General features: G+C 47.6%; 7 protein-coding genes across 7 annotated transcripts; all 7 read right to left on the bottom strand.

The window, feature by feature from the left end:
• Window positions 1-2875: 2875 nt before the first annotated feature.
• Window positions 2876-3820, bottom strand: B0H65DRAFT_341343 (uncharacterized protein). Its single transcript, XM_062823649.1, has one exon. The coding sequence runs from the start codon at window positions 3587-3589 to the stop codon at window positions 2966-2968; it is 624 nt and encodes a 207-aa protein (XP_062677245.1). The 5' UTR covers window positions 3590-3820; the 3' UTR covers window positions 2876-2965.
• A 2448-nt stretch (window positions 3821-6268) lies between these two features.
• Window positions 6269-7342, bottom strand: B0H65DRAFT_341324 (uncharacterized protein). Its single transcript, XM_062823648.1, has one exon. The coding sequence runs from the start codon at window positions 7186-7188 to the stop codon at window positions 6502-6504; it is 687 nt and encodes a 228-aa protein (XP_062677244.1). The 5' UTR covers window positions 7189-7342; the 3' UTR covers window positions 6269-6501.
• On the bottom strand, window positions 7172-10834 carry B0H65DRAFT_480797 (glycoside hydrolase superfamily). The gene is made up of 2 exons (XM_062827602.1): window positions 10590-10834; window positions 7172-10483 (listed from the first exon to the last, which is right to left on the bottom strand). The coding sequence occupies exon 2, from the start codon at window positions 10415-10417 to the stop codon at window positions 7496-7498; it is 2922 nt and encodes a 973-aa protein (XP_062677243.1). The 5' UTR covers window positions 10418-10483; window positions 10590-10834; the 3' UTR covers window positions 7172-7495.
• Window positions 10835-11493: 659 nt separating this feature from the next.
• B0H65DRAFT_341094 (uncharacterized protein) lies at window positions 11494-12151 on the bottom strand. Its single transcript, XM_062823646.1, has one exon. It carries the CDS (start codon window positions 12007-12009, stop codon window positions 11572-11574), a length of 438 nt encoding a protein of 145 aa, XP_062677242.1. The 5' UTR covers window positions 12010-12151; the 3' UTR covers window positions 11494-11571.
• Window positions 12152-12687: 536 nt separating this feature from the next.
• Window positions 12688-14516, bottom strand: B0H65DRAFT_341218 (aquaporin-like protein). Its single transcript, XM_062823647.1, has 3 exons — window positions 13588-14516; window positions 13235-13535; window positions 12688-13174 (listed from the first exon to the last, which is right to left on the bottom strand). Exons 1-3 carry the CDS (start codon window positions 14071-14073, stop codon window positions 12837-12839), a joined length of 1125 nt encoding a protein of 374 aa, XP_062677241.1. The 5' UTR covers window positions 14074-14516; the 3' UTR covers window positions 12688-12836.
• A 1934-nt stretch (window positions 14517-16450) lies between these two features.
• On the bottom strand, window positions 16451-17572 carry B0H65DRAFT_480781 (uncharacterized protein). The gene is made up of 2 exons (XM_062827601.1): window positions 16854-17572; window positions 16451-16789 (listed from the first exon to the last, which is right to left on the bottom strand). The coding sequence occupies exons 1-2, from the start codon at window positions 17205-17207 to the stop codon at window positions 16472-16474; spliced, it is 672 nt and encodes a 223-aa protein (XP_062677240.1). The 5' UTR covers window positions 17208-17572; the 3' UTR covers window positions 16451-16471.
• Window positions 17573-22980: 5408 nt separating this feature from the next.
• Window positions 22981-23253, bottom strand: B0H65DRAFT_436005 (uncharacterized protein; the record flags this gene model as incomplete). The annotated part of the gene is made up of 1 exon (XM_062825217.1): window positions 22981-23253. A coding segment is annotated over one exon (273 nt), but the record flags the coding sequence as incomplete, so codon positions are not given.
• Between the last annotated feature and the right edge of the window lie 348 nt (window positions 23254-23601).

Here is a 23601-nt window from a genome sequence, read left to right as displayed (position 1 = left end):
GTGTCTCTGATCATATGTGGTCTGTGCCTTTTGACGCTTTGCAAACAGGACTCTGACCAATGAAAATCCACGTGCAAAGTCCGAAAAGGCCGGTTATCTCCCGGGTCACTGGCTGTTTGCAGACCTCCCACAAACCTAAATTCATCGTTTGCCCGTGTGTTGCTGTGTGGTATCCATTGGATCTTTGGGTGCGGAACGGTATGACAAATGGCAGATTTTGGCCCTCTTGCGCCATTCATTCCGAGTCATTGCGGCGGCATTGCAATTCGGGGATACCGCAATTTGATGTCTGGAATGGAATTGTTGTTCCCACCGAAAGAAGTGAAAATCTGAGATAAGGCAAGGTGGGGTTGACGGGAGGCTCGAATTTGTAAGCCCAAAAGAGGAAAACAATCTCACCCCTGCCCCACAGAACTTGGGCCCTGGCCAGGCAGCCAGCCGCTGTCTCAGCCGGCCTTGCTTCCCGCACACGGCCGCTTTGTGCGCTTCGGTCCCGCGTGGGTGTGATCATCTCAGATTCTGGCAATTGACACTTTTCAGTTTGGACACAATCTGAGCCGGAGTGAATGCCGTTGGTTTCTACCGATCACCAAAACCTTCCCGGGCTCGAATGCCGGAGCTGAAGACGGAGGGATTTTGCTGTGATGAGCCTCACTTGCGGAGGGTAAACAGCAATGATGAATGATATTGACGGCGCTTAGCTGTGGTCGTGAGAGTAAACATAAATGCTTCCATGTTCGCACGATTGAGTAACCGTCCAATTGTTTTCATTTTCTTCACCAGCACCAACCCGGAAACGCCATTGTCAGACTCAAAACGTCAATCTTCAAGAATCGCAAACCCCTTGAACCCAGATCCTCGTGTGGATCTTCAGTTATCACAACAGGCATACACCTCCTCCGGCATGTACACCTCTGCCGGCATTTGAAATGTTAGCGCGGTGAATGGCCAAGTGGCGCTAACCTTATTTTTCGCACGAAAGATGGCTGCTTTCCTCACCGCCAAGCCCCTAAATATCGTAAGGTGGGGGTACCACGCTAACAAGTTGAATGCCGACAGCGGTGTACCTGAATTAATAATGTGCAGAATCCGAGCTCATCAAGGTGCCCATCAACGACGTCAAGACTCAAGAGCGATAACCTTAAACGCCCAACGCCGCAATCGCAACTAACCTCACAACCAGCGGACATTAGAAATCAACATCCACCCACGACCCACGGTTCCACCGCGTCAAGTCATCAACAAAAACGTGGCCTTGTCTTCTTTTCAGCTTCGGTCAGGATTCAAGTCTGACGCCAAGAAGGTCCTCTTCTTGCCCACCACTTCCAGAATCCTTCGTGGAAGCAAGGCCCATCCTCAAGCTCCACCCTGATCGCAACACTTCTAGGAAGGTGCAAGATGCTTTCGTGGAAAGAGTGTATGTCGCAGTGACAGGTTTCCGGGCCACAAACCCCGAGCCGCAACGGAAACGATGGCATGAAGGAAGCCCGTCGATCTCTCGACCAAAAGTCCCAACGCGCCAAAATAAGGAGATCAAACATCATCACCATTATCCTTTTCCAGCTTTCACCATCCACGTTTACTCAAATTCCATCTCACAAAACAGCGTCATGGTTGTTCTGCCCAAAGTAAGCTTAAAACAGGTGCACTCCCAAAAAGGATAAAGCTCTCCCGGACTACCCCCACAGTGGCCCCACTGTCCGCTCTCAAACCCCACCTTTTACCCCAATTCCAGGGCCAACGCCCGGGTGCAAGTATAAACAATGATTTATCATGATTCATCTTTAATCATTTTGGCTCATGTTGGTTCATCCCGCGTCATGAGCCATCATCCCATCCCGTCTTGTGGCAGCCATCGGTACTTGGGACCAATTATTTCGTCGCAATTGGGACGCGGTGAGAGTTGCATACCAATTGGGATGGCAGTCTCATGTCGCCCGATATGCGAAACAAGACGAGAGCGGGAAAGTTTGGTTCCGCGATTTCTAAGAGGTTTGGCGGATCGTACTGGCTTCAGCGCCTCTAACAGCTGTCCTCGGTGTAAGGCAGAGGCGCTGTTAGTAGAGGTCCGTGCTGAGCGCTCTCGTGCCAAGTCTGCTGGGTCAGGTATCTTATCCTCAGACACCTCAACCCTTCAACGCGGACAACATAGTGTAGCCCATCCATGTTTGTATGAGAATCTTGTCTGTAGCCCGATCTGGAATGCCTAGGGTTGATGCGCTTTACGAGTAGCTGGCTGTTAAGACGGCTCTTCGACGAACCTGGGAGCATCCGCTGTGCCAGAGAACCGCCTGGTGCCGCTGGGGTGTTGAGTGCTCGTCCGGTCACCTGGTTTGGGGTCGCCGGCGAGATCCTCTCCGTTGATCGTGCAGTAGGGCTCTTCTAGAATACGTTGTAGATCCCGCTGACGAGTAGGGCATGCAAGGGCACTCAATAAACGGCCGGCGTGCTACCTCGCCCTTACGGTGATGGTAGATGATCTGATATGATTCATCATGTTTGAAGCCCGAGGGTACGGGTTGTTGATTGAATACACAAGTTGTAAATAGCCTCAAGTAGACGGTTTAGAAGAGAATGAAGCACAAGTTCGATGCATCGACCATCTTTGAGCCTCATATCGCCATCTGTGAACATCACGTCGACTCCACCGCGAAGAGTTAAGCAAACATCGCAAGTAAGTCAACGACAGATACCAGCACGCTTCACATTCACAATGATGCAACATCGTTCCCTATTCCAAGCTGTCAGATCAAAGCTGCAATGTGGAAAAAAACATGTCAATTAAGAAGAGCCGACATCGTCTGAGTCTCGAATCATAGCCCTCCATCCCAATTTCCCTCCAGCTCGAAGAACGCCTTGCTAACAAATGATCATCCATCCATTGCCCTTCAACCCCAATACAGATATCTCCGTGTCCATTCCAAACCCGCAATCCTGTCCACAATCCCACGAGCATTCAGGTACGTCACCCCCCCTGCTTAGCCATAACAAGCATCTCCCTCAACATCCCCACTTCCGCATCCCTCTTCGCCAGCATCAACCGTAACTCCTCCCTCTCCCTCTTGATCTGGTCCACCTCCTCTTCGAGCTCTTGTATCCTATCAATCTTTTTCTGGCGGTATTTCTTGGCTGCAATGTTGTTGCGCTGCCGCTTGATCAGAATGTCTTCGGAGTCTGTGAGCTCGGCTTCGGCGGCGGTGGGAGAAAGGGCGCGTTTCTTGGGGCCTGGGGGCCGGCCGCGCTTGGGCTTGCTGGAAGCATCGGGTGGAGATGCGAGGGCTAGGCCGGGGTAGAGGTGGCCTTGCCCGTGGTGGGAACTGGAGGTAGGAGATGAGGTGGCTTGGGATGTTGGTGGCGTTGTGGAAGGGTCGCGGGAGTTGGTTGAGGTGTTGTTGTGTTGACCGTAGCCCATGCTGCTGCTGCCGGAGTTGTTGCTGGCTGTCCTGTACATGTCCATGCCCATTGTTGTGTTCCTTCCACTTGGCATGGTCAGACCCATGGTGGTGGAGAGCGTGTCGGTGACATGGCTGAGGGAAGCAGCGGCGTATGGGTCGTCGGACGAGAGGTGATGATCGAGGGAAAGGTGCATGGGCGGTTGCGGTGGTGCCGATGGTGAAGGGTCGGCCCAGCCTTGTTGGAAGTCGAGATCAGTTGAGGGGATGTTGGTGTCGGCGAGGAGTGGCGACTGTGTTGTTGATAAAGGTAATGACGGCGCAAAGGGCGAGACAGTGGTAGAAGTTGCAGTGTCGCAAGAAGTAGTCGAGATGGAAAAGGCGAGAGATGTAAGGTCTTGTTGGTCGGGAAACAGAAGATCAAGGTCTTGTTGATTAAGGAAATCGTAGTCGTTAAAGGAATCGCAAGAAAAGTCAAAGTCAAAGGGCGCCTCCTGCAACGAGTATTGCAGGCCGGAAGAAGAGGACAGAGGTGCGGACGCTGGCGGCTGCTGAGCATGCTGCGGCGGCCATTCTTGCAGAATATGGACGGCCTCTCGATCGAGGCCGGGAGAAGATTGTCTTGAAGGGGTTAAACGCAAAGGGTGTTGCCAGTCCGAGTCACCAGACTGGAAAGTTGATGATGAAGGAGAAAAGAAATCGGGAGAAGAGGACAAGAAGGAGGCAAAGAAATACACGTCCCCGAATTGGCGGGGTTGTCACGGGCACCTTCAGGGCATACAGTGGAAGTGGAAGTGGCAGAAGTGGATCGCGATCTGGTGGGACAATGGGCAAATGCTCCACTCAAAGCTGCCAGCCAACCAATCATGCAGCTGGTCGAGGCAGTGCATTTTCCCATTTCGGCTGTGTTCATTTGTCCACCCTCGGGCGTGATTTCTGGCATTCTCCAACTGCCTTACACGATTTCCCCAATTCTGGGAGGTACGTACCCCGACATCAACTCCAATCTTTCCGTCGTTTGTCTGACTTGGACAACATTTCTTTCCTCTTGCGCCGAGACAACTCTGGGAAGTACTAAGTAGAGGATTGCCATCGTCCAGTCTTAGGTATATACAAGCCCTCCTTTCCACCAATCATGTCTTCCATTTCTCATCATCCAACCAATCATTTCAACGTCCTTCTTTTGCCTTGTCTTCCTTGTCCAGTCCGATGACAACCAACTCTACGCCCTAGACCATACAGTCGGATGACATGCCCAGCCATGGACGGAAGCTTGTACAAGTTGTCTCTTCCTCTATTGTCTTTGAGCTAAAGGTACTCCGACTACTTCCCATGTGTTACCACGAGAGCATCGCTAACTCCGCCTGCCGAAACAGCTTCGACCACGAGCCAAAGACCGTCTTGTTTAGTAGGCCATGGCTGTGCCGCTTCCAACCACGTTGACGACGAGGACCCGTCCAGAACACGACACCAACACGTGCACTTGATGCCTCCTCCGAATCTCCAATTGCTGGCCGGTCTACGAACAGCTTCTCAGCCGGCAGGCCGACAACTCTGTTTCTACCCAGAGCCACGAGTCTGGCAAAGTCGAAGAGAGCGGGTCGGAGGAAGCAGGAAGTGGCAAGCTCATCGTCGACGCATACCAGTAAATCCTGAGCAGAGAGTTGAGCACCACCCTCTACGATTGGTATAAAGTCTGGTTGAGCCAGCCGCGCGCAGGTGGTGCAAAATAGATTCCTCGGCCATCCATGTCTGCCCTGGCGCCGTCACTGATGCCGACGGGTTCATTGAGTACGCCATCCAAGAAGCTACCACCCCGAAGGGCGAGGAACACCACCCACTGGCCTCTCCATTGGATACCCTGAAGCCTAATAACATCCGTGTTAAAGCGTACAATGAGCTTGGAAAGGGAAGGTCTACCATCTTACTACGTACCCTTGATGACAATGTCTCAGTCAACGAAGGCCCCCGCACCGGCAAACTTCGGTGTCCCTCTCATCGCAAGGAAGCTCGCCGCCCCTGGTAGTCCATGACTATCCGGTCCACGCCGGCGCCAAGTTGTCCAGGCGGATGCACCGGCTCCAAACCGCACGGTGATGTGTTCACCGTCACGTCGCCCAACGCCAACAACTACTGTTCCTTCGACACTTGCACGCCAACAAGCCTGATTTCCAGTGGTACAGTGAACACCCATGCAAGTTAGGGTTCAAGTCGCCTATGGACGACATCATCGAAACGTACCGGGAATTAGCCCTGAGAATTTCGGTAATGGCAGCGGCAGCAATCCCGCTGAGCGCGAAGACCGCCCCGACGAGTCGGCTTGAAGGTACGTTTTTCCAATGTCTCTCTTGATACTGCTGTTGGATGGGAATACTCGCTAACATGGATGGTTTCAGTTTGTCGCAGCCAAATGCCCTCTGCAACTGAAGTTCAAGACTCCCAAAGGCAGCTGTGGAGCTGCCTCCATGGTCTCGACGCTGTGAGTAAGAGGGGGCTGGTCGATGGGAGGAGGGGAACATACTACCCCTTCTGCTCGTGGCGGTCGAGGTGGAGGGGGCCGCGGAGGCTCTCTTCTCCAGCGCACTACCTCTCGCGCTGCTCACCAGCCCGCGCCCTTCGAGCAGGACCAGAGCGGACGCCATCTTCCTTTCACGCCCTCATATACTCCTCAGAACACCAAACCTCGCAGTATCGTTGTGAGCTGTGAAATCTTTTCGACGATGAAGCGGTGTATCTCTTTGCTCCGTTGCGACGGGATGTCGAAGGGTATGCTGGTCAGACGGTAATAGGCGAGGTACAATTCTCTGATTGTTAAAGTCTATTCGAGGTCGGTGCCGATAATCTTTGGGGATATTAGTTGTTTAGCCAGCTTTTCCAGTTGCGCCTCGATGTCGCGGGACTAGTGCGAGGGGGGGGACATGATAGGTGATGTTGACCAAAAATAAAAGAATGTGGACGGAGAATGGGATGGAGATTAGAGGGACATCGCTGAGCTGCTGCAACAAGCGCAGAACGCTTGCGAAGGGTGCTGGGGCGTTTTTGGTTCTGTTGTTTCCTTTTTGTTCTCACTTGTCCATTCTGGAGACACTTCCATGCCAGACACTCAAGATCATTCCGCTACGACCATCTGACCGGTGCAGACAGTCGCAGTGTTATGCATGTAGCTGGTAGTGAGAATACACACGATTCCGTTCACAATGCCTGCTCTCAGGAACAAGACCATGCTTCGACGAACACTCTCCGGGACATGCCGACCATGGGAAGAAGGTTGTAATGGCGTGGCATATGCCACACATGATCGACAACATGATTGGGGAGGCGTCACCTTGGGCTCACTCACTGTATGCTTTAGTACGAAGTCCTCCTTCGCCAGGTAACGATTTCGAAAGCCGCTGTTATGTTCCCGATGTCTCTTGAGGTAGGCTTGGCGCCTCTCTTCAGCCGACGCTTCCAATTCACGAATGTCGTGCTCCGTCATCCCAGTTGAGTCATGTTCGTCATGACCGAAATTGACTCCTTCGTCGAATGCTGCGTGGGAGCACAATCCGTCGAAAGGTAAAGTCGCGCGGGCCCACGGGCAGATCTCAGGTAGCCCCAACTGGTCTGGAGTCTTGGAGGCGTGGTATGCCCAGAGGGCACTAGGGCAGAAGTAACCATCGTTTCGTATGGCGGCCGGGGGGGTTACGGTGTGGGTGACGGTGGTGAGAGAGGGAGGAGGGCGGAAGACGGGGGTGGCGGTACTGAGAGAGGTCGTCGGGGTGGCGATCATGGCGGTGACGGCGGTGACGGCTGGCATCTTGGCTCCTGTGCTGTGTTTGTCAGTGTGTTAGTGTGGTAATGGTCCATAGGACTTTTGGAGTGTCGAGAGTCGTTGTCATTTATCCGTACAACTGGAGAAAAGAAAGATAATAGAAAGTTAAGGTAACACGGAAACCAGCAACCAAGGTTGCTATGCTACCTATATCTGTGTATCACAGTACATCCACAGAAACGAACCAAACGATCACTCGCTCGAAGAACCACATACCCAAAGAAGCCAAAACCACATAACATCATCCAAGCAATCGGCATGATTCACCGTTGTTGCCAATCTAATCCTCCCCTTACCATCTAACATCCACCGGCAAGTCCCTACTACTCAGTCCAACATGGAAAGTATACTGCCCCTCCATGACCATCACCCAATTCTGCACCCCAACATCCCAATAGCTCAGATCTCGCCTCGTCAAGTTAAACTCCACCTGTCTCGATTCTCCCGGCTCCAAGTAAACTTTATCGAACCCCCTTAGTACCCTGACGGGGAAGTCCAACGTTTGATTAGAAACAGCGGAACCTGATTCGGGGTAAGAGAGGTACAGCTGCGGCACCACAGCGCCAGCAACCTTGCCCGTATTCCGCACATCAACTGTCACCTTGGCTTTAACCTGCCAGAGATCGGGGTTTCCACCCTCGTCACCGCCTGCTTGACTCAAAGGCTGGGGAGTGTCGTACCCGTCAGGGTAAGGGTATTTCTTTCCATCCTGCCTCGCAGACACAGCGCTGTGTGCTTCATCTGCGGAGAGGTAAGGGTAGATATACTTCTCCAACTTCCTGATTCCCTCCTTGGGCCATAGAACATCCTCGACCGGCGGGATATCAGTCGGATACGTGGGAGGTTCCACAAGCGGATCAAGACGAGGGAAAGGCAGGGCAGATTTGGGCCTGACGGTCTTGACCGTGGCGTTACCGAGTTCGAACGAGGTGTAACTCAGTCCAAACCCGAATTCGAAGCGCGGGGTGATATCGTGCTTGTCAAACCAGCGATAATCGACATACAACCCTTCGGTGAAGTCCTGCTGAGGAACGACGCCGTTGGGGAGGTACAGGACCTGTCCGCCTGGGCCATAGTCTTGCAGCGATTTGCCAATGGTAAATGGGAGATGTCCACTAGGATTGACATGGCCGAACAGCACGTCGACCAAAGCGTTGCCGGACTCCTCACCGGGAAGGTTAGCGAACAAAACGGCTTTGACTTGCGGCAGGTCAACCCAGCGTTCCATAACCACCGGTCCGACAGCATGAATGACAACCACAACATCGCTGAACCCGCCGCCGCACTTGGCTGCTACCTGTTGAATGAGCAAGTCGCCGTTCTTCTGCAGGAACAAATCAGGTCGGTCGCCGCGGACGTTTTCCCACGCCGTGAAGCCCTCGCCGGCGTCGGCGTTGACGAGGACGAGGCAGAGGTCGAGGTCTTGGACCACCGCCTTCTCGGAGGCTGATGCAGGGAATTGGTTGGATAGGTACTCGTGCAGCTCAACCTTTGACGAATCGAACTGCTTGCGGAGAGCTTCGATAGGCGTGACGAGATAAGGGAATTCGACTGCTCCCGAACCCCAGCCGGACCCTAGGGTGCCCTGGTTGCAGCCGCGGTCTTTGCAGGAGTTGGGACCACCGGGGATGGGGCCGGCGTCTTCACCGAAGATGCCGATCTTGAGCTTGTCAGAGGTGGTGTTGGTGTTCTGGCGTTTGCGTACTCCTTCTCGGGTGAGAGGCAAGACAGCACCCTCATTTTTCAGCAACACGGTCCCCTCAGCCGCCACCTGCCTCGCAATAACCGAGTGATTCGCCTGCACATCCACAAACTGATTAACCACCACCTCCTCCTGTTCCGTCGGACTCCCCGGGCTCATAACCCCCATCTTCTCCCTCGTCCAACTCGAAAAGTTCGGCCCCTTATCCCTCGGCCACTTCTCCTCGTCATCCTGACCCATCTGATACCAAGCGGCCACCACTCTCGTCGCCATATCATCCATCCTCTCCACCGGGACACTCCCGTTCAGCACCGCCCTACTCAACTCCTTCCCCCACAGACTCTGGCCGTTCGCCCACCTCAGTCCATCACCCGGCATCGTCATATCCAGCCCCGCCAACGTCGTACTCACGCCCGCTCGTTGAGCCAACCAATCACTCATCACAAACCCCTGAAACCCCAGCTCATCTTTTAGTATGCCATTCAACAACTTACTGTTTCCACAGGCATAGCTGTTATTGACCATGTTATACGAGCACATGACACTGGCCACGCCCGCCTTGACCGCATCGCCAAAGGGCCAGGCATACAACTCGTGCATCGCCCTATCATCCACATTCGAGCTAATAGCATTCGGCAGTCCCCACTCCCACGGCTGACGAAAGTGTTCCTGCTCGTTAGCAATAAAATGCTTGACGGTCGCCATCACCCCCTCAGACTGGATCCCTTTGATCGTCTCAGCCCCCGCTATGCCCTGCAGGTAGGGGTCCGAGCCGAAACCCTCCCAGTTGCGACCGCCGGCTGGCATGCGACCTAGCGGACCGACGCAGGGGCCTAGGATGGCGTTTACCCCCTTTGCGCGAGCTTCGATGGCGTGCGCTTTGCCGCGGGCGTACATCAGTTGGCGGTTCCAGGTCGCGCCGACGGTGATTCCGGCCGGGAAAGCGGTGATGTTATCTGCGTTTCGGATCCCTAGCGGTCCGTCCTGCAGCTGCAAGGCGGGAAAGCCGACGTGGATGGCCGGGGCGGTGGTGCCGACTGCTAGACCCATTTGCCAGCCGACGCCGGTGGTGATGTTCACCTTCTCAGCTAGGGTCATTTTGGATACCAGTTTGGCGGCCTTTTGATAGGATTCATACCAGGTGCCGGCTATGCCACCCTTTGGAGAAGGATACCATGGTGGTGAGAGGCCGTAGGGAGGTTCTTGGAGGACGGCCTTGTATCCTAGACCTCCCCCGACGAGGAGGATGACGAATAAGATGAGCCCGAAGGCGGCGAAGATGAGGCAGCACCTGCTGCGTCTAGCTAGCCATGATTTGCGGGTGGGTAGGGGTTGGAAGGATGGTGTTCGGTTAGTGAGTTGGGTGCGTCGTTTTCGCTGTTGTCGTTGTCTACGGGTGGGATACTCGGGGGTGTTGTTGACGTTGGCGTCGGAGTCGGAGGAGTAGTCGGCGTGATGTTCGGTGGACGTGGAGCCCAGGAGCCCTTGCTTGCTGGGGTCGTGAGCGGCCATTTCCACTTGTGTCAATCACCCAGTTGGCGATGATCAGATATTCGATGTCATCCGTGTTGTGGTTGACTGTTGACCAATGTTAGTGTTGCGGGTATAACCAGTCAGATAGAATCAGCAGCACAAGACGACGAGACGGGAGCGCGATAGTTGGACAGTCGAGAAAACACCATACTGAGCTCTTGGAACTGGATGAGGACGGTGGAACAGTGGGATTGTATTCTAGCTGCCCTGGATGATAAGTCAATTGAGCAATATAACGAGCATAAAAGGTGTAGAGCACGACGGCGCGCCAATGCAGACGCAGAATTCGGAGAATGATTGCGATGTGCGACGTGAAGCTGTGTGCTTTCAGCTGTGGTGTTTTGGTCGTCGACTGGTCGGCCTGTCTTCGCGCGAGTCGTTTGTTTGGTTGGAGATGACGACGAAAAGTGGAAGAGGGGACGATAGGCTGGCTGGCAGCTGGCGATTCACTCCGATATCAGCTGCCTGTTTCAAGCTGTCGGCTGCCAAGACTGCTTACTCACCGCTTTCTCCATACGGAACACGGCTCGGGCGCCGCTCAGGCTGTTCCCCCTTGAAACAAAGCCGTGACAGTCAGGAACGGGCGCTGATCTTCTCAACCGGCACTCGCGGCAGCATGGACGGCGATGGCCTCGAGATAGCCAACAAGGACAAGAATGGACGCAAAGACAAAGAAAGGCGATATGGGACAGTGAATCGCATCTGCCCCCCATCTCAAAATTCCGAACAAGAAACGCCCGGGGTATCCGCAGCGCAACGTATGTACAGACCAAAATAGCAAAACAATGTGCTGTAGGTAGATCCTGTAGTAGATGAAGGAAGGGGAACCAGCTCCTCCTCCGTCATCTTCTATCCCCCTCTCGCGGTGTATACCCACACCCGTTGTATCCTCTGCTGTCCAGGCATATTCAACTCCTCCTCCACCATACCGGTCTACCCTGTATCCCGTCTTGTCATCTATATCCGTCTCTCGCTGAAGCCAACTCTTCCTTTTATCCTCGTCCCCAAACAGGGCGATGGCGCTCTCTTCCTCCGTTGCGTCGCGTCGCCTCCTCTCCGTCGCCTCCTCTCCGTCGCCTCCTCCCCATGTACCCCATCTTTCCTCCTCCTCGAGCTCACCAGGGGCTTAGACTCTAACCCCTCCCACCATTATAATCAGCCCCCCCCGCCTTCCTCGCCCTCTTCACAATCTCCTCCTCATCAATATCCCTCACCTCCCCCGCATCCACCGTAACCGAATGATGAGCCAACACCTTTTTCACCTCCCCGCTCTCAATTGACACCCGCGCCTTGCGCATAACCCGCGTCTGCTCTCCAATCCAAATGATCAGCGCAAACTTGACGCGCACGCTCTCCGCATCGTTAGCGTACTGCACGCGCACGTAGGCATACGCCACTTCGGTGGGGTTGAGATGCTTGATGAGCTCGGGGATGCCGCCCTCGCCCGTGGCTTTGAGGGTCAGTTGTTGGGAGGTGGGCGTGGCGTTGCCGAGGAGGAGCCAGTTGATGGGGGACTTGTCGGAGCGGACGGCGTCGTAGGCGGTGAGGATTTCGGGGGTTGAGAGGGACATTTTGGCGCTAGTTTGTCGCGGAAGTGGTCTTTGTTTGTGGAATGGACTGGTAGGAGTCGAAGACTGGTGGTCGTGCTGGTGGAACAGAGAGGCCCGAGAAAAGGGGGCTGCTTCGGTGTTCAGGGGGCGTAGACTCGGAGTGTCGCGGAAATGCGCTGATGCCGTCAAGGCGTGCAGAAGATAGTATTAGGTATTAGAAGGTGGTAGTCGAGGTCCGGAAGCCGTCAATTGACCGGTAGCTATCGGGGGGTTTGTTTGGCAAGTCCGGAGACGGTGAGGTCGGAATGGTGTTGAAGGGGGGAAGGGGCGGGATTCCGAGTCGGAGTTGTGCCACGTTGAAGCTGTCCCGTGGTCCCCGTGCGGGCCGCCAATTAATTGTTAGTGCAGGGCGTCATGGACCCCGCCAACTTGGAACAGGGGCCAAGCCGCCCATCTCCAACCGACAGTCCCCCTCTCCCTCAACATCAACAACATCAACGAACAACAAATCACGCGACACCAAGGTCAGTCCAAATCATTCTTCTTATTGATACTCATCATTACTAGGTAGTAGGTATTACTAGGATGGCCACAACGGGCCTGGTATTTTAGGTCCGGTCGCATAGGTGCCTGCCCGTTTCATCGTCGTTACTCATCCGTCCATCCCATCCGTCCGTTATCCAGTGTATCCCATTTTCCGTCCCGACCAAGTTCCAGCCTCCGAAGGATATCCATCTAAACACAAAAAGCACAAGGTATACAAAAAGCGAAGCAAGTACTTGTTAGTAACACACGAGCAACACCGACAAAGAAAACACCAATCATTGTTCCCCACGTCTTTTCGGCCATCACAACTCCCTCGGCACCTGCGCCGGCTGGTTATTGAGCGCGGCCGTCTCGCCATTAGCGCTGGGTCGCGTAGCGGTAGGACTGTGCTTCAATCCGTCCTGATCCGCGCCGTTCGCGTGACGGCCACCCTCGAGGTCGCCACGACCATCGCCGTCCACACCCGGGTTGATATCGTGGTACCGGAGGGCCTGCAACAGCTTGTAGAACCCGCAAGCCAGGAGAGCACCGAGAGCGGGACCCAGCCAGTAGATCCAGTGGTATCGGGGGAAGTGGCGGTTGACAATGGCCGGGCCGAGGGAGCGGGCAGGATTGAGACTGCCGCCGGTAAAGTAGACGCCTGTTTACATCCTGTTAGCATTTGATGGAAAAAGGGATAAACAAAGGAAAAAGAACTTACCGACTAACAAGGTCAAGATCAAAGTTAAACCAATGACTACCGGAGCAAGATACGTGGCCCGGTGCTTCTCGACGGCCATCATCAAGATGACAAAGACCAACTGGCATGTCAAGAAAACCTCAATGAAGAACCCCTGAACAGTAGTCGTTCCGCCGCCCAAAGTGGTCTCGACGGCCAAGGGACCGGGGAACATTACTTGAACCAACCCGGCAGCCGCAGTTGCTCCTAGGATCTGAGCGACAATGCAAATGGCAGCGCGAACGGCGGGGAAGCCATTGACCACGACAAGGGCTAGCGTAACCTATCGTCTATGTTAGCATTTTTCTTTTTTGGGGAAAGGGAAAAACACTTACAACAGGATTAAAAATACCACCTGTAACCCTAAAGAAGGCCCAAACGTTCACCATCAAACTGAAGCCGAACGCCAAGGCGATGTACAGCAAGTTGCTCGTCGAGGGCAGTCCCCCAGCATTGCCCGGAGCAGTGACGGCCACCTGTGCCCCAGCAAAGCCAAAGAACAAGAACAAGAAAGTTCCGACAAACTCGCCTATCCCATAGATGAGGTTCGTGCGCATGGGGTGCGACATGTTGGCAAAGGGGGCCATGATGCCTCGCGAGGAGCTTCTCCCAACGGCCGTCGAAGTGCTAGACTGATGCGAGTGGGTATGGGAAAGGGTATATTCAGGTTTGGTGGGGGTTGGTGGTGGGATAGGGGTAACAGAGACTGAGACAGCTAGGCCAGCTTTCTTCTCTGACGAAGACGGCAGGAATGTGGGCTGCTGCGAGGCAGTATTTATCTCGACCACGGAGACCGAGGAGACGGGAGCGTGGGCACCCATAGTGTCTGCGTTTTGTGTTTTGTGTTCCTCGAGCTTGGGTGCTGTTCGATCAACAGTCGATGTCCTGAAGGACGAGTGGTTCAACGGCTTTACCAGGATGCTATGGTTGAACAAAGCTGTTGTTACCCTTGAACCTTTGGCTTGTCCTTGGATCACGATCCCTGCTTTGTCTGTCGAGACTAAACAATGGGACAAGGACTGCTGCTGTGAAACAGACGCACAAGAGTTCTCGTCTTCTCTCCTCTAGAGTTCACCCAGTCGGTGGTCGGTAGTAGATGCTGCTGGTTGAACGGGAGTTGCGCGACTTGCTTGGTGGGATAAATGACGCGGAAACGGAAGCAAGAAGCAATCGTGACGCTACAATGGTTCGGTTTCCAGGCGGCAAGGAAGGTTTGGTGATTCGGTCGGGATGAACCGTGGGGCACAAGGTGCCAGGTGTGTCCTTGGTGTCTTTGCCTTTTGTGTCCGAGGATGGTCGAGGATAGTCGAGGATGGTCAAGGATGGTCGAGGATGATACCCGGTTGATTCAGGTAGCAAGAGTTGGAGCAAGAAAAGAATGATTATGTAATTATGAATTATCTTTGTGGGAGGATGCTCCGTCCAGGGACTAGTTGCGGGGGAGACCGGCGACTATCGGAGTGCCCGTTGTTGGTGTTGGACCGGAGTCGGGTAGTCTGGGGAAGAAGTAAAAGATGCTTGTGGTGTTGATGATGATGGTGAGGAGAAAAGAGAGGAGAAAGACCCGGACTTGGAGTGGAATATGGGGACATGGCAATGCTTTCATATGCGTCCGCGTACCATGGACAAAAAGGCAAGATCGATGGTTCATGGCGTGGTCTGGTTAGTAGGAGGCATCAGCAGTCGTTCCTTCTTCCCTTGCTAGTCCAAGTGGTGTTGGCGTTCCTACTTAGTCCGGCGCCATCGCGCATGCGAGCAAGAAAGCCACGCAGGAAGGAGCTGATATCAAACCACCAACTAGTGCCTTCCGGTCGTTGGCTACTTGGCTCCCCCGGAGATAAACCTGCCAAACTTACAACTAAACTTTCCCGCGATACGGTTCGGAGCTTACCTTTTTGGTGAACATGGTGGGTAGCAATATCCGTCCTTGCCCGAGCGTTCTCAACATCCTGGATCGAATCCCACAAATCGAACTGGTGGCTTCAAGCCCATCCTGGTTCGTGGATCTGAGGCAAGGATCTAGCTTCCAACGTCTTGCAAGTGGAACCAGGAAGGCAGGAAGGGTGGAAGGGTACGTATTTCTTCCATTTTGCGGTCTGTGTCTTCCCTTTGTCTTTTGCCATGTCTGCCACTGGCGCCCGAAGGTGCCGATGGAATGGAAGCGAACAACTCGATGATATTTCTAGACCGCTTCTGTTTCCGTGTCCGAGTCCCATGCTGGCATTGCCAGGTGGTTGTTCCCTTCCCATCTCCTTTACACTACAGTACCATGCGGTTTAGACTTAGCCCGGTCTGTTAACAACTCCCGGTCTGTTAGTGTACCGGCCCCTGTTCTGTTCTGGATTCACACAGATTTGGAGATCCCTGCTGCGGTCGGCACTTACACAGCGCACGAATGAGCTGATGTATCGCAGACCATAAGGACTCCCCTCCGTGCCCTTGCATGCGGGTTTTCTTACGGTGTTCATTATATGTTCAAGTCCCGTTGGCTGGATTGAAAGGGGGAAACATGTCGATCCGGGACGTGGTCCGGATGAGCCCCGAATGCGGTTCAGCCATTGGATGTTCGGTGAGTGAAGTTGCCTGGTGGAAAGAAAAAAGAATGGAAGGAAGGCCGGGGAGAAAATGAAAGGGAGGGACAACAATAAGGTGCTAGCACTAACATGCACTAACACTTACACTGGTACTTCTCTTATTCGATCTGTGGACGAAGCCGACGGGTGGGATGGAGGCACCGAGGTTTGGAAACGGATGCGGCTACCCGTCAAGCAAGCTCAGCAGACGCGTACAAGATCAATGGAGCTTCCGATTTCTTGCGCCGTTCAGTTGTTGCCGTCGTCGCGATCACGATTCTGGGTTGACGAGTCGGTGGTGGTCTCTTGATGTCTCTGATATCGAATAGGTACAGTAGCCGGCGGCCACTGATAACTGTTAGTGCATGCACCGCTCAATTCACACGGCTCCGCCTGCAGGAGTTTTGGAGTCTTGACAAGGGCAAGCTTCAGGAGAATGCTGCAGTTGCATTTCCAGCGGTTTGGACAAGGGGGCCACCACGAACAGCATGCTGACCGTTGACGATGGAGTCATTCGAGTTGTTGTCACATGTGTTGTTGGTTGAACGACGTGCAAAAAAGCATGCTACGTGAAGTGAGCTGATAAGCCCATTGGACTCGATCCTTGGCGGTGGAGTTCAACAACTGCCACGAAAACCAGGAAGCATCACGAGATCAAGTCAGTGGATGCCTGGTGTCGTCGTGAAGAGCGGTGCGGAGTTGTTAGAGGTATGAGATGTACTCCCTGTCTCCCAGCCGTCACCAAATCTCCCCCAGCGTCCCAGGGCATCATGAAAATAATTTCCGTACGAAGACGAGGATGCCCACCGCCGGATTCTCGTCCTTCGGTGTTTTGTGCTAGGTATCGTCCACCTCCAGTCCGTCTCCGCCTCCCCGCTGCTTGGCCGGAAAGGGGAATGTCAATGGCGTCAAATGTCTCGAGATAAATAGGTCCATCCCACCCCCGATTCTTGAGAGTCAACAGGTACAAAACGATGGCCATGTTTCAGTTCTTGTCTGCCTGCTAACCGCTTTGTGAACCTCATCAGCAATGCGACTGTTGGAGGTAAGATCATTATGCTGTCATATGGAGGACGATACAACCCCCGTTGTCTGGCCTGGTCCTGCCTGGTCCAGGCCATCCCTTCACCGGAAAGGAGGCCGGTTTGATGATGTTTGTGTATCACCACCAAGGTTTGCATTGGACGCCTTTTTCTTCCTTTTAAGATGAAGCCATGAATGGTGTTGTATAACCACATCCTTTGTGTCTGGTTGATGGTAAGCCGCCCGGAGATTGGCGTCAGCCAGTGGTGTGCCCCGGAACCTCCGGCGATCGCATATAACGGGATGGGTACGGGTATATGAACCGGCAGGCATGGCGATAATTGTGACCCATAGGCCATGGCGACAGCGAAAGAGCGCAATCTGGTGGCGCCGACGGTTGGTCTTGCAGTTGCATTAGTTTTTGTTTATGCTAAGTATCGCCGAACAATGACTTCTACTTGGTGGCGTTATCAAATATGCATGGGCAAGGAGGGACGACATTAAGACGCAACAGAGGTGGAAGTGCTTCTTTTGGTGCGGGATGCATTGGATCAGTTTCGAGCTGAGGTGATTCACTTTGGCGACACAAGACATTGCGGGTGTTCCAGTGCTTTCTTTGATATTGCCCCTTCTTCCTGTTGCTTCCATTGCGGGTTATCGTGGGTCGGATCATGCCGTCTTTTGGTGTTGGGAATTGGAACCAAGACTGCCCGGAGGGAACGAGACCTGGACAGAAGGTGCGGGGGCCAAGGGGGGACGGTGTTGGTGCTCTTGGCGCTGTACTTGGTGTTATGGGTAAGTTTAATAGGCGGGGTAAGTACCGAACCTTACACAACCAGGTCGTTCCGAGAATAGGAACGTAATATAATATTACGAATATCCAAGGATCCCTTCTCAAGCCGACGAAATATTTTATCCCAGAGGACAGAATTAATAAACGAACTTTCATTTAATCATAAAGATTAAACATAATGCCGTTTCTAATATACAAAATACGTTCTTAGATAAAAATAGAGAGAGCAAGACGTATATTCCAAGACGTCAAAACCCGGCCCCATTTCTTGAATGACTTAACAACCCCGAAATTTTGGCTGTAGTGGTCCGTGCCAGGTACCTGACAAGGGGGTTTTTCTTTTGCTCGGAACCACAGTACTTCCAGCGGCAATTGTTAGTGTAAGTTTCCCCGCCCTTCTCACCCGGACCTTCATTCCATCCTGCCCGACTTTGACTTTGGAAAGTCTTAGAAGAGAATTGAACAACGAGAAGGACCTGGTCGTTGAGAGCCGTTATAGATCAGGGTAAGGGGAGAAAGAAGCGACGGGGGGTCAATGTTGGAAACTGAAAGAAGATGATCACTTCCACTCGAGTGGCCAGATGACACGACCCCATACCCAAAGCTTCCTAACCCTATAGTCCGTACATTCACGTACAAAATTGGTCCGACCTATAAAAGAAAAATATTGATATAGTTATTGTAATACGTATGCGTACGGAATTAATTCAATATATTAAATTGATAATAGTAGTTCGAATAAAGTCTGATAATATTTTTATAATATATTTAGAATATATTTCAAACCCTAGACGAGGAAATTAGGCTTTGTAGGTTTATCCAGGTCGTATATATAAAAGTCCTCCCGTAGAGAAATAACTTTACTCGCTCGCCCAAAGTTCCTCCGTAGAGAAATATAAAGTCCGATAATATATTTATAATATATTTAGGATGTATTTTAAATCATAGACAAGGAAGGAGTAAGTTCCGTAAATTTATCTGGATAGTAGCGGAATTCGTACTAAATAGCGTAGCTCCGGCCTTTATTACCTTATTTGGGACAGTAAAGAGGAAGACTTATAATAAATCGATAATTAGTAAAGGATTTATTAAAGATACATTTAAGGTAAAATTTACAAGTATATTTAAATTCGTTATATACCATATAAATAAATTTAGCGGAGGAAGCGATATTATTATATTTCTTATATATTTTCTTTATTAGTTGGGTATTAATTTCAATATTAATTAAATTAGTTAAAGATAATTAAAGGATATACTAGTGTTTGGGGCGGCAGGCAAGCTGCCGCGGCCCTTCCGTAGAGGATGTAAGGCTGGATCCTAAGTTGTGGCCCGGCAGAGCTGGATTCTAGGAGTTACGTATAGAACTAGGTCCTAAAGGTAGCCCATGCGGAAGCCGTGTACTAATTAGTATATATAAACGAATTTAGCAAATATTTTCTGACCCGCTTCCTCCCTCTTCCTTTCTCCCCGTAACTACTATATCCCCATCTTTACGGCCCCCGTTTGTACCCCTATTTGCGCCTGTAAGCGCGCGCCTATCCTATATAGTATTAAGAATAACTTAATAAGTACTTCATATATACGGGCGCTTATTTTCCTCGATATATTAATACTACTTTTAGTTAATTCTTACTTTAAAATTATAATTCCTCGTATTATTCGTAAAAAGAAGAAAGTGACCGAAGCTTAACCTTAAGCTCAACCCCCTTATACCCCGCTTATTAATAGCGAGGGTAAAAATAACAGTAAAGACGGTATTGAGCCGACCGAATAAATTAAATTATTTACCCTGTATATATCGCCGTCTTCTAAACTGATTAAACCGACCAATGATAAGCGTACTGTACGGGTAGATAAGTTAAAGTTAAAACGCTTAGTTAACCTCTCTATCGATAGAAAGGATTTTCTAACCTAATTCAAAAAAAATATATCGCCGGCAAAAAGGTACCCGCCAATTATACTTTCCTTATAAATATATTTATAAATATATACCCTTTATTTATTTTTAACCTTTTTATACGTTATTTCTATTTATTTATATTATTTTTATATATCCTTTCGCTTAATTAATAATTATATAAGTATTCCGCCCTCTATTATTCAAAGTTAATATTTAGGGCATTTAGAATAAAGAATCTTTATACTAATAAGCTTTTAAGTATAAAGCCTAACTATTTACAGTTGTAAGCACTTAAATTAATTATAGTTGTATAATTTTACGGGGCCCGTTCAATATTTATTATATATTAGACGGTATTATTAAGAACGTTTATAATAATTATTATTTTAATTCGGGCAGTAATATATACCGGTTCTATATTAAGAATGCTAGAAAGGAAACTCTGGCTATAATTAATTGTCGCCGTAAATATTATAAAATAAATGCCTTTTCGAACTCCTTATTAGGTAAGAAAGCCTATACTAGTGCCGGTTAGGTATACTTTAAATTTACTATATAATAATATAAAGCGTACGTACTATATTCTTATATATTAATTAATTTTATTAATAATTAATATTAATATATATTTCTACTATAGTTCATCCCTTATTAAAGTCTTTTAATAATATAATACCGCTATAAATAGTACGTACGGTAGCTTCCCGCCGCGCTTTCCAATTTTTACTAATATACCAACTATCCCTAATATAATTATCGGGGCCTTGGAGGATATAGTAAAGTAATTTAATATTATAGGCTAAATTTATAATAGAGCCGCGAGAGTTAAAAGGGATATAGGTATATAGTAAATAATAGAAATTATCCTCTTTTCAAATAATTAATACAAAATATAGTATAGAATTCAGAGCGTATAGGATATTTATATAAAATTTATAAATAGTTTCTATAGCTTTTATCATAATTAAGGGTGCGTACCCCAATTTAAATACGAATCTTCCTAGCCCTTTATATAATAACCTACAAATATAGTAATATATTCGAATAATCGATTAAAAATATAAGGGTATATATATAGGTTATAATAAGAATAGGTATAAGATTAGGTATAAGATTAAGTATAAGATTAATATAGAATATAAGTATAAAAGTAAAAAAGAACGAAGAGAGTAAATATAATATATATAAACCTTCAAATTAATATTTCCGGTTATACTATATTACGTAAACGCCTATCCTTATTAATTTCGTTCCCATATAAAAGTATAAAAATGTTATTTACTACTGTAATTCTATTTATAATTAAAAATATAATCTTGTAAATTAACGCTAACGTAATTAAAGGATTACTTTTAATTCTTATCAATAATTATAAAGAAGTAAAGCTATACTAGAAATTGCGTACGCTTTAATTTATAAACCTACTTACCGTCTCTAATAATTAAAATAATACGTAGAATTATTTATATTTCGCCCGCAAAGGAACCGCCTAAAATCTTTCCCTCGATTACGTATATACTTATTCTAATAATTACTAACCTAATACTATTGTATAAACCGCTCTTAGGGTTTAAATTCTGTAGTAGTAAGATAGGTATACTTTTTTTAAAAATTAACTTACTGGGTAGAAAGCCCGGAAAGTATAGAATTTACAAATATTCTAACGTAAATTATAAGTCCCGAATATCCGATTCGGGCATTTCGGTAAAATTTATAAATATATAAATTTAATTCTTACCCTCTATATAGAATAAAATCTTATTGTTTACCGCCCGGATGGACGTATTACGGGTATAAAGAATAGTCCTATCTATAAAGATACTTTAATTTATAAGAGCGGTAATAAGAAGGGAAATAGAATATATACGTTGTAAGAAATTTTCCTAATCGGCCGTAATGAACGTTATTAGGAACGGTTAAACCTATTATGATTTATAGTAAATAAGGATATAAAATAAATTATATAGCTACTATATAAACGTATGGTTCTATTTAATACCTCCCCGAATACGTATATTCTCTATAAAGTATAAAACTATTATATCCCTCTATATAAGAGAAGATTTAAAGTAAATAGTAAACGATATCTAAATAGTTACCCTTCTTCTTTATTAGTAAAATCTGTACGAAATCCTTACCGAAAATAATTGGAATACTATTGAAACGAATACTCTTATAATTTAGAAGGTCTTATAAAAAATAATCTACGGCTTCTATATACCCCCGGTCTTATATAAGAATTTCGTCCCAAATAATTAAGGAAATCTAGTTTAAAAATTTATATAAATTAGTATTCTTTTTAATATTATAAATTTATAGGACGGAATAATTTAAAGGGATTTTAAACTATATATATATACTCCGGCCGCTATTTAGCAATAAAGTTGCAATACTTGAAAACGCTATGTAAAATACTATTTTACTCTAAATACAAAAATACGTATAAAATTTATAGTAAATAAACGTCTTCTTAATACTTTCCAGTCTTTATATAAAGAATTATATATTTTTAAAAATATTCTCTACAGTAATAATAATTTCATTAAAAACCGTAGCCTACCCGGTATTAAATTAAGATTAAACGGTCTTATACTACCGTTACTACTTGTCCGGATCGTATATTAACTCCTACCGTAAAAAGAGGGTTTCCGTTTATATCCTCCTACTTAAATACTAAATTAGAGAAATATATAGAAGTAAAGGTTCAATCTTATCATGTAAAGTATTAATTAATAACATATAAACTATAATCAATATACGGATTTTCTAAATTTAGAAGTATACTTACTATATTTATGATTCTACGGGGTAGATCGTTACAGAATAAAAACATAAATTTATGTTAAATAAATTATAATTACAATATTTATTTACCAGTCGTTAAATAAATAGCAAATTAATACTATAATTACTGCCTAATCTACTAAATTCCAACTTGCTCGAATAAAATATCCTAATAAGAATTATCCTCTATAAATCTATAATATAAGTAAAGTTCCCTAAATATTTTATATATTACTCCGTTTATAGTATATAAATCCTTAAAGGAGGTAAAACCGGGTACGTTAATTAATAATATATATAGGAAATACTATTAGCTTACAATGGGAGGAATATAATAAATACGGCCGATAGTAGTACTTCATTAGCGTAGCTTCTAAATTTATATATTTTTATTCTAAATATATTAGGAAGGGAAGTCTACGTATAGAACGTTTCGGCTTTCAAAATATTCTACATTATATTTAAAATAGCTATAAAGTATAATTTAAATAATCCGATCGGCCGCATACTATATTTTATTCGGGGGTAAACTAGTATAAAAGGTAATAAACGGGTTATTTTTTAAATAAATAGGAAATACCGTAACCGCTAAATATTCTTTATATAATTACTCTTCTATAATACGAATAATAATTTCTGATAAATTTATATACTATATTAAAATATACCGTTGTATTTCGTCTGGGTTTGTAAACTCTATAATAGTCCTATTTATACCCTTATAAAGATATTTATAAATATATTTTATAATATTTACAATAGAGTAAATTTCTAAGTTAATATAATACCTATATTTAAAGACTAAATATAGATTGTACGGTACTATTATATTATTATATATAAAAATATGCTTACTACCTACCCTTTTCGTAATGTAAATACTATTTTTACGGCGCCTATAATAAGGGTAACTGCTATTTATAATAATAATTTCCTAAATATAAAATTTAAAAAACCGCTTTCTACATTTAAGTAAACCTTTCTTATCCTTCTCGTCTATAACTATATATAGAGAATTCGGGTTATCTTTACTATAAGGACTATAAACTAAAAGGGTTTTAAATAATTTTATAAACTGACCGTCCGGGTCTTCCTTAAAGGACGGAAATTTTATTCAGATAATATAATCTATTACTTACAACTCTAAGTACGCCTATTAGGAATCTATATTTAAGAATACCACTATATAACGGTACGGAAGGCTACGTTTCTAAAATTCTAGAATCTATACTACGCCTATATATTTCCCAAAAAGACTTCCCTTAATTTCCTT

Source organism: Neurospora tetraspora (assembly GCF_033439725.1).
Source record: "Neurospora tetraspora strain CBS 560.94 chromosome Unknown B0H65scaffold_9, whole genome shotgun sequence".
NCBI lineage: Eukaryota > Fungi > Ascomycota > Sordariomycetes > Sordariales > Sordariaceae > Neurospora > Neurospora tetraspora.
Note: the sequence above shows the minus strand (reverse complement) of the source record. Positions and strands in the feature narration are given on the sequence as shown.

Bases quoted from the DNA above. Each gene is read 5' to 3' on its own strand.
- B0H65DRAFT_341343 (XM_062823649.1), bottom strand. From the start codon at position 3,589: ATGCACCTTTCCCTCGATCATCACCTCTCGTCCGACGACCCATACGCC.
- B0H65DRAFT_341324 (XM_062823648.1), bottom strand. From the start codon at position 7,188: ATGCCAGCCGTCACCGCCGTCACCGCCATGATCGCCACCCCGACGACC.
- B0H65DRAFT_480797 (XM_062827602.1), bottom strand. From the start codon at position 10,417: ATGGCCGCTCACGACCCCAGCAAGCAAGGGCTCCTGGGCTCCACGTCC.
- B0H65DRAFT_341094 (XM_062823646.1), bottom strand. From the start codon at position 12,009: ATGTCCCTCTCAACCCCCGAAATCCTCACCGCCTACGACGCCGTCCGC.
- B0H65DRAFT_341218 (XM_062823647.1), bottom strand. From the start codon at position 14,073: ATGGGTGCCCACGCTCCCGTCTCCTCGGTCTCCGTGGTCGAGATAAAT. The intron at 13,536-13,587 runs GTAAGTGTTTTT...CATAGACGATAG, and splicing joins GTGGTATTTTTAATCCTGTT to GTTACGCTAGCCCTTGTCGT. The intron at 13,175-13,234 runs GTAAGTTCTTTT...GGATGTAAACAG, and splicing joins GATCTTGACCTTGTTAGTCG to GCGTCTACTTTACCGGCGGC.
- B0H65DRAFT_480781 (XM_062827601.1), bottom strand. From the start codon at position 17,207: ATGGCCTATGGGTCACAATTATCGCCATGCCTGCCGGTTCATATACCC. The intron at 16,790-16,853 runs CTGATGAGGTTC...ATCGTTTTGTAC, and splicing joins TACCTCCAACAGTCGCATTG to CTGTTGACTCTCAAGAATCG.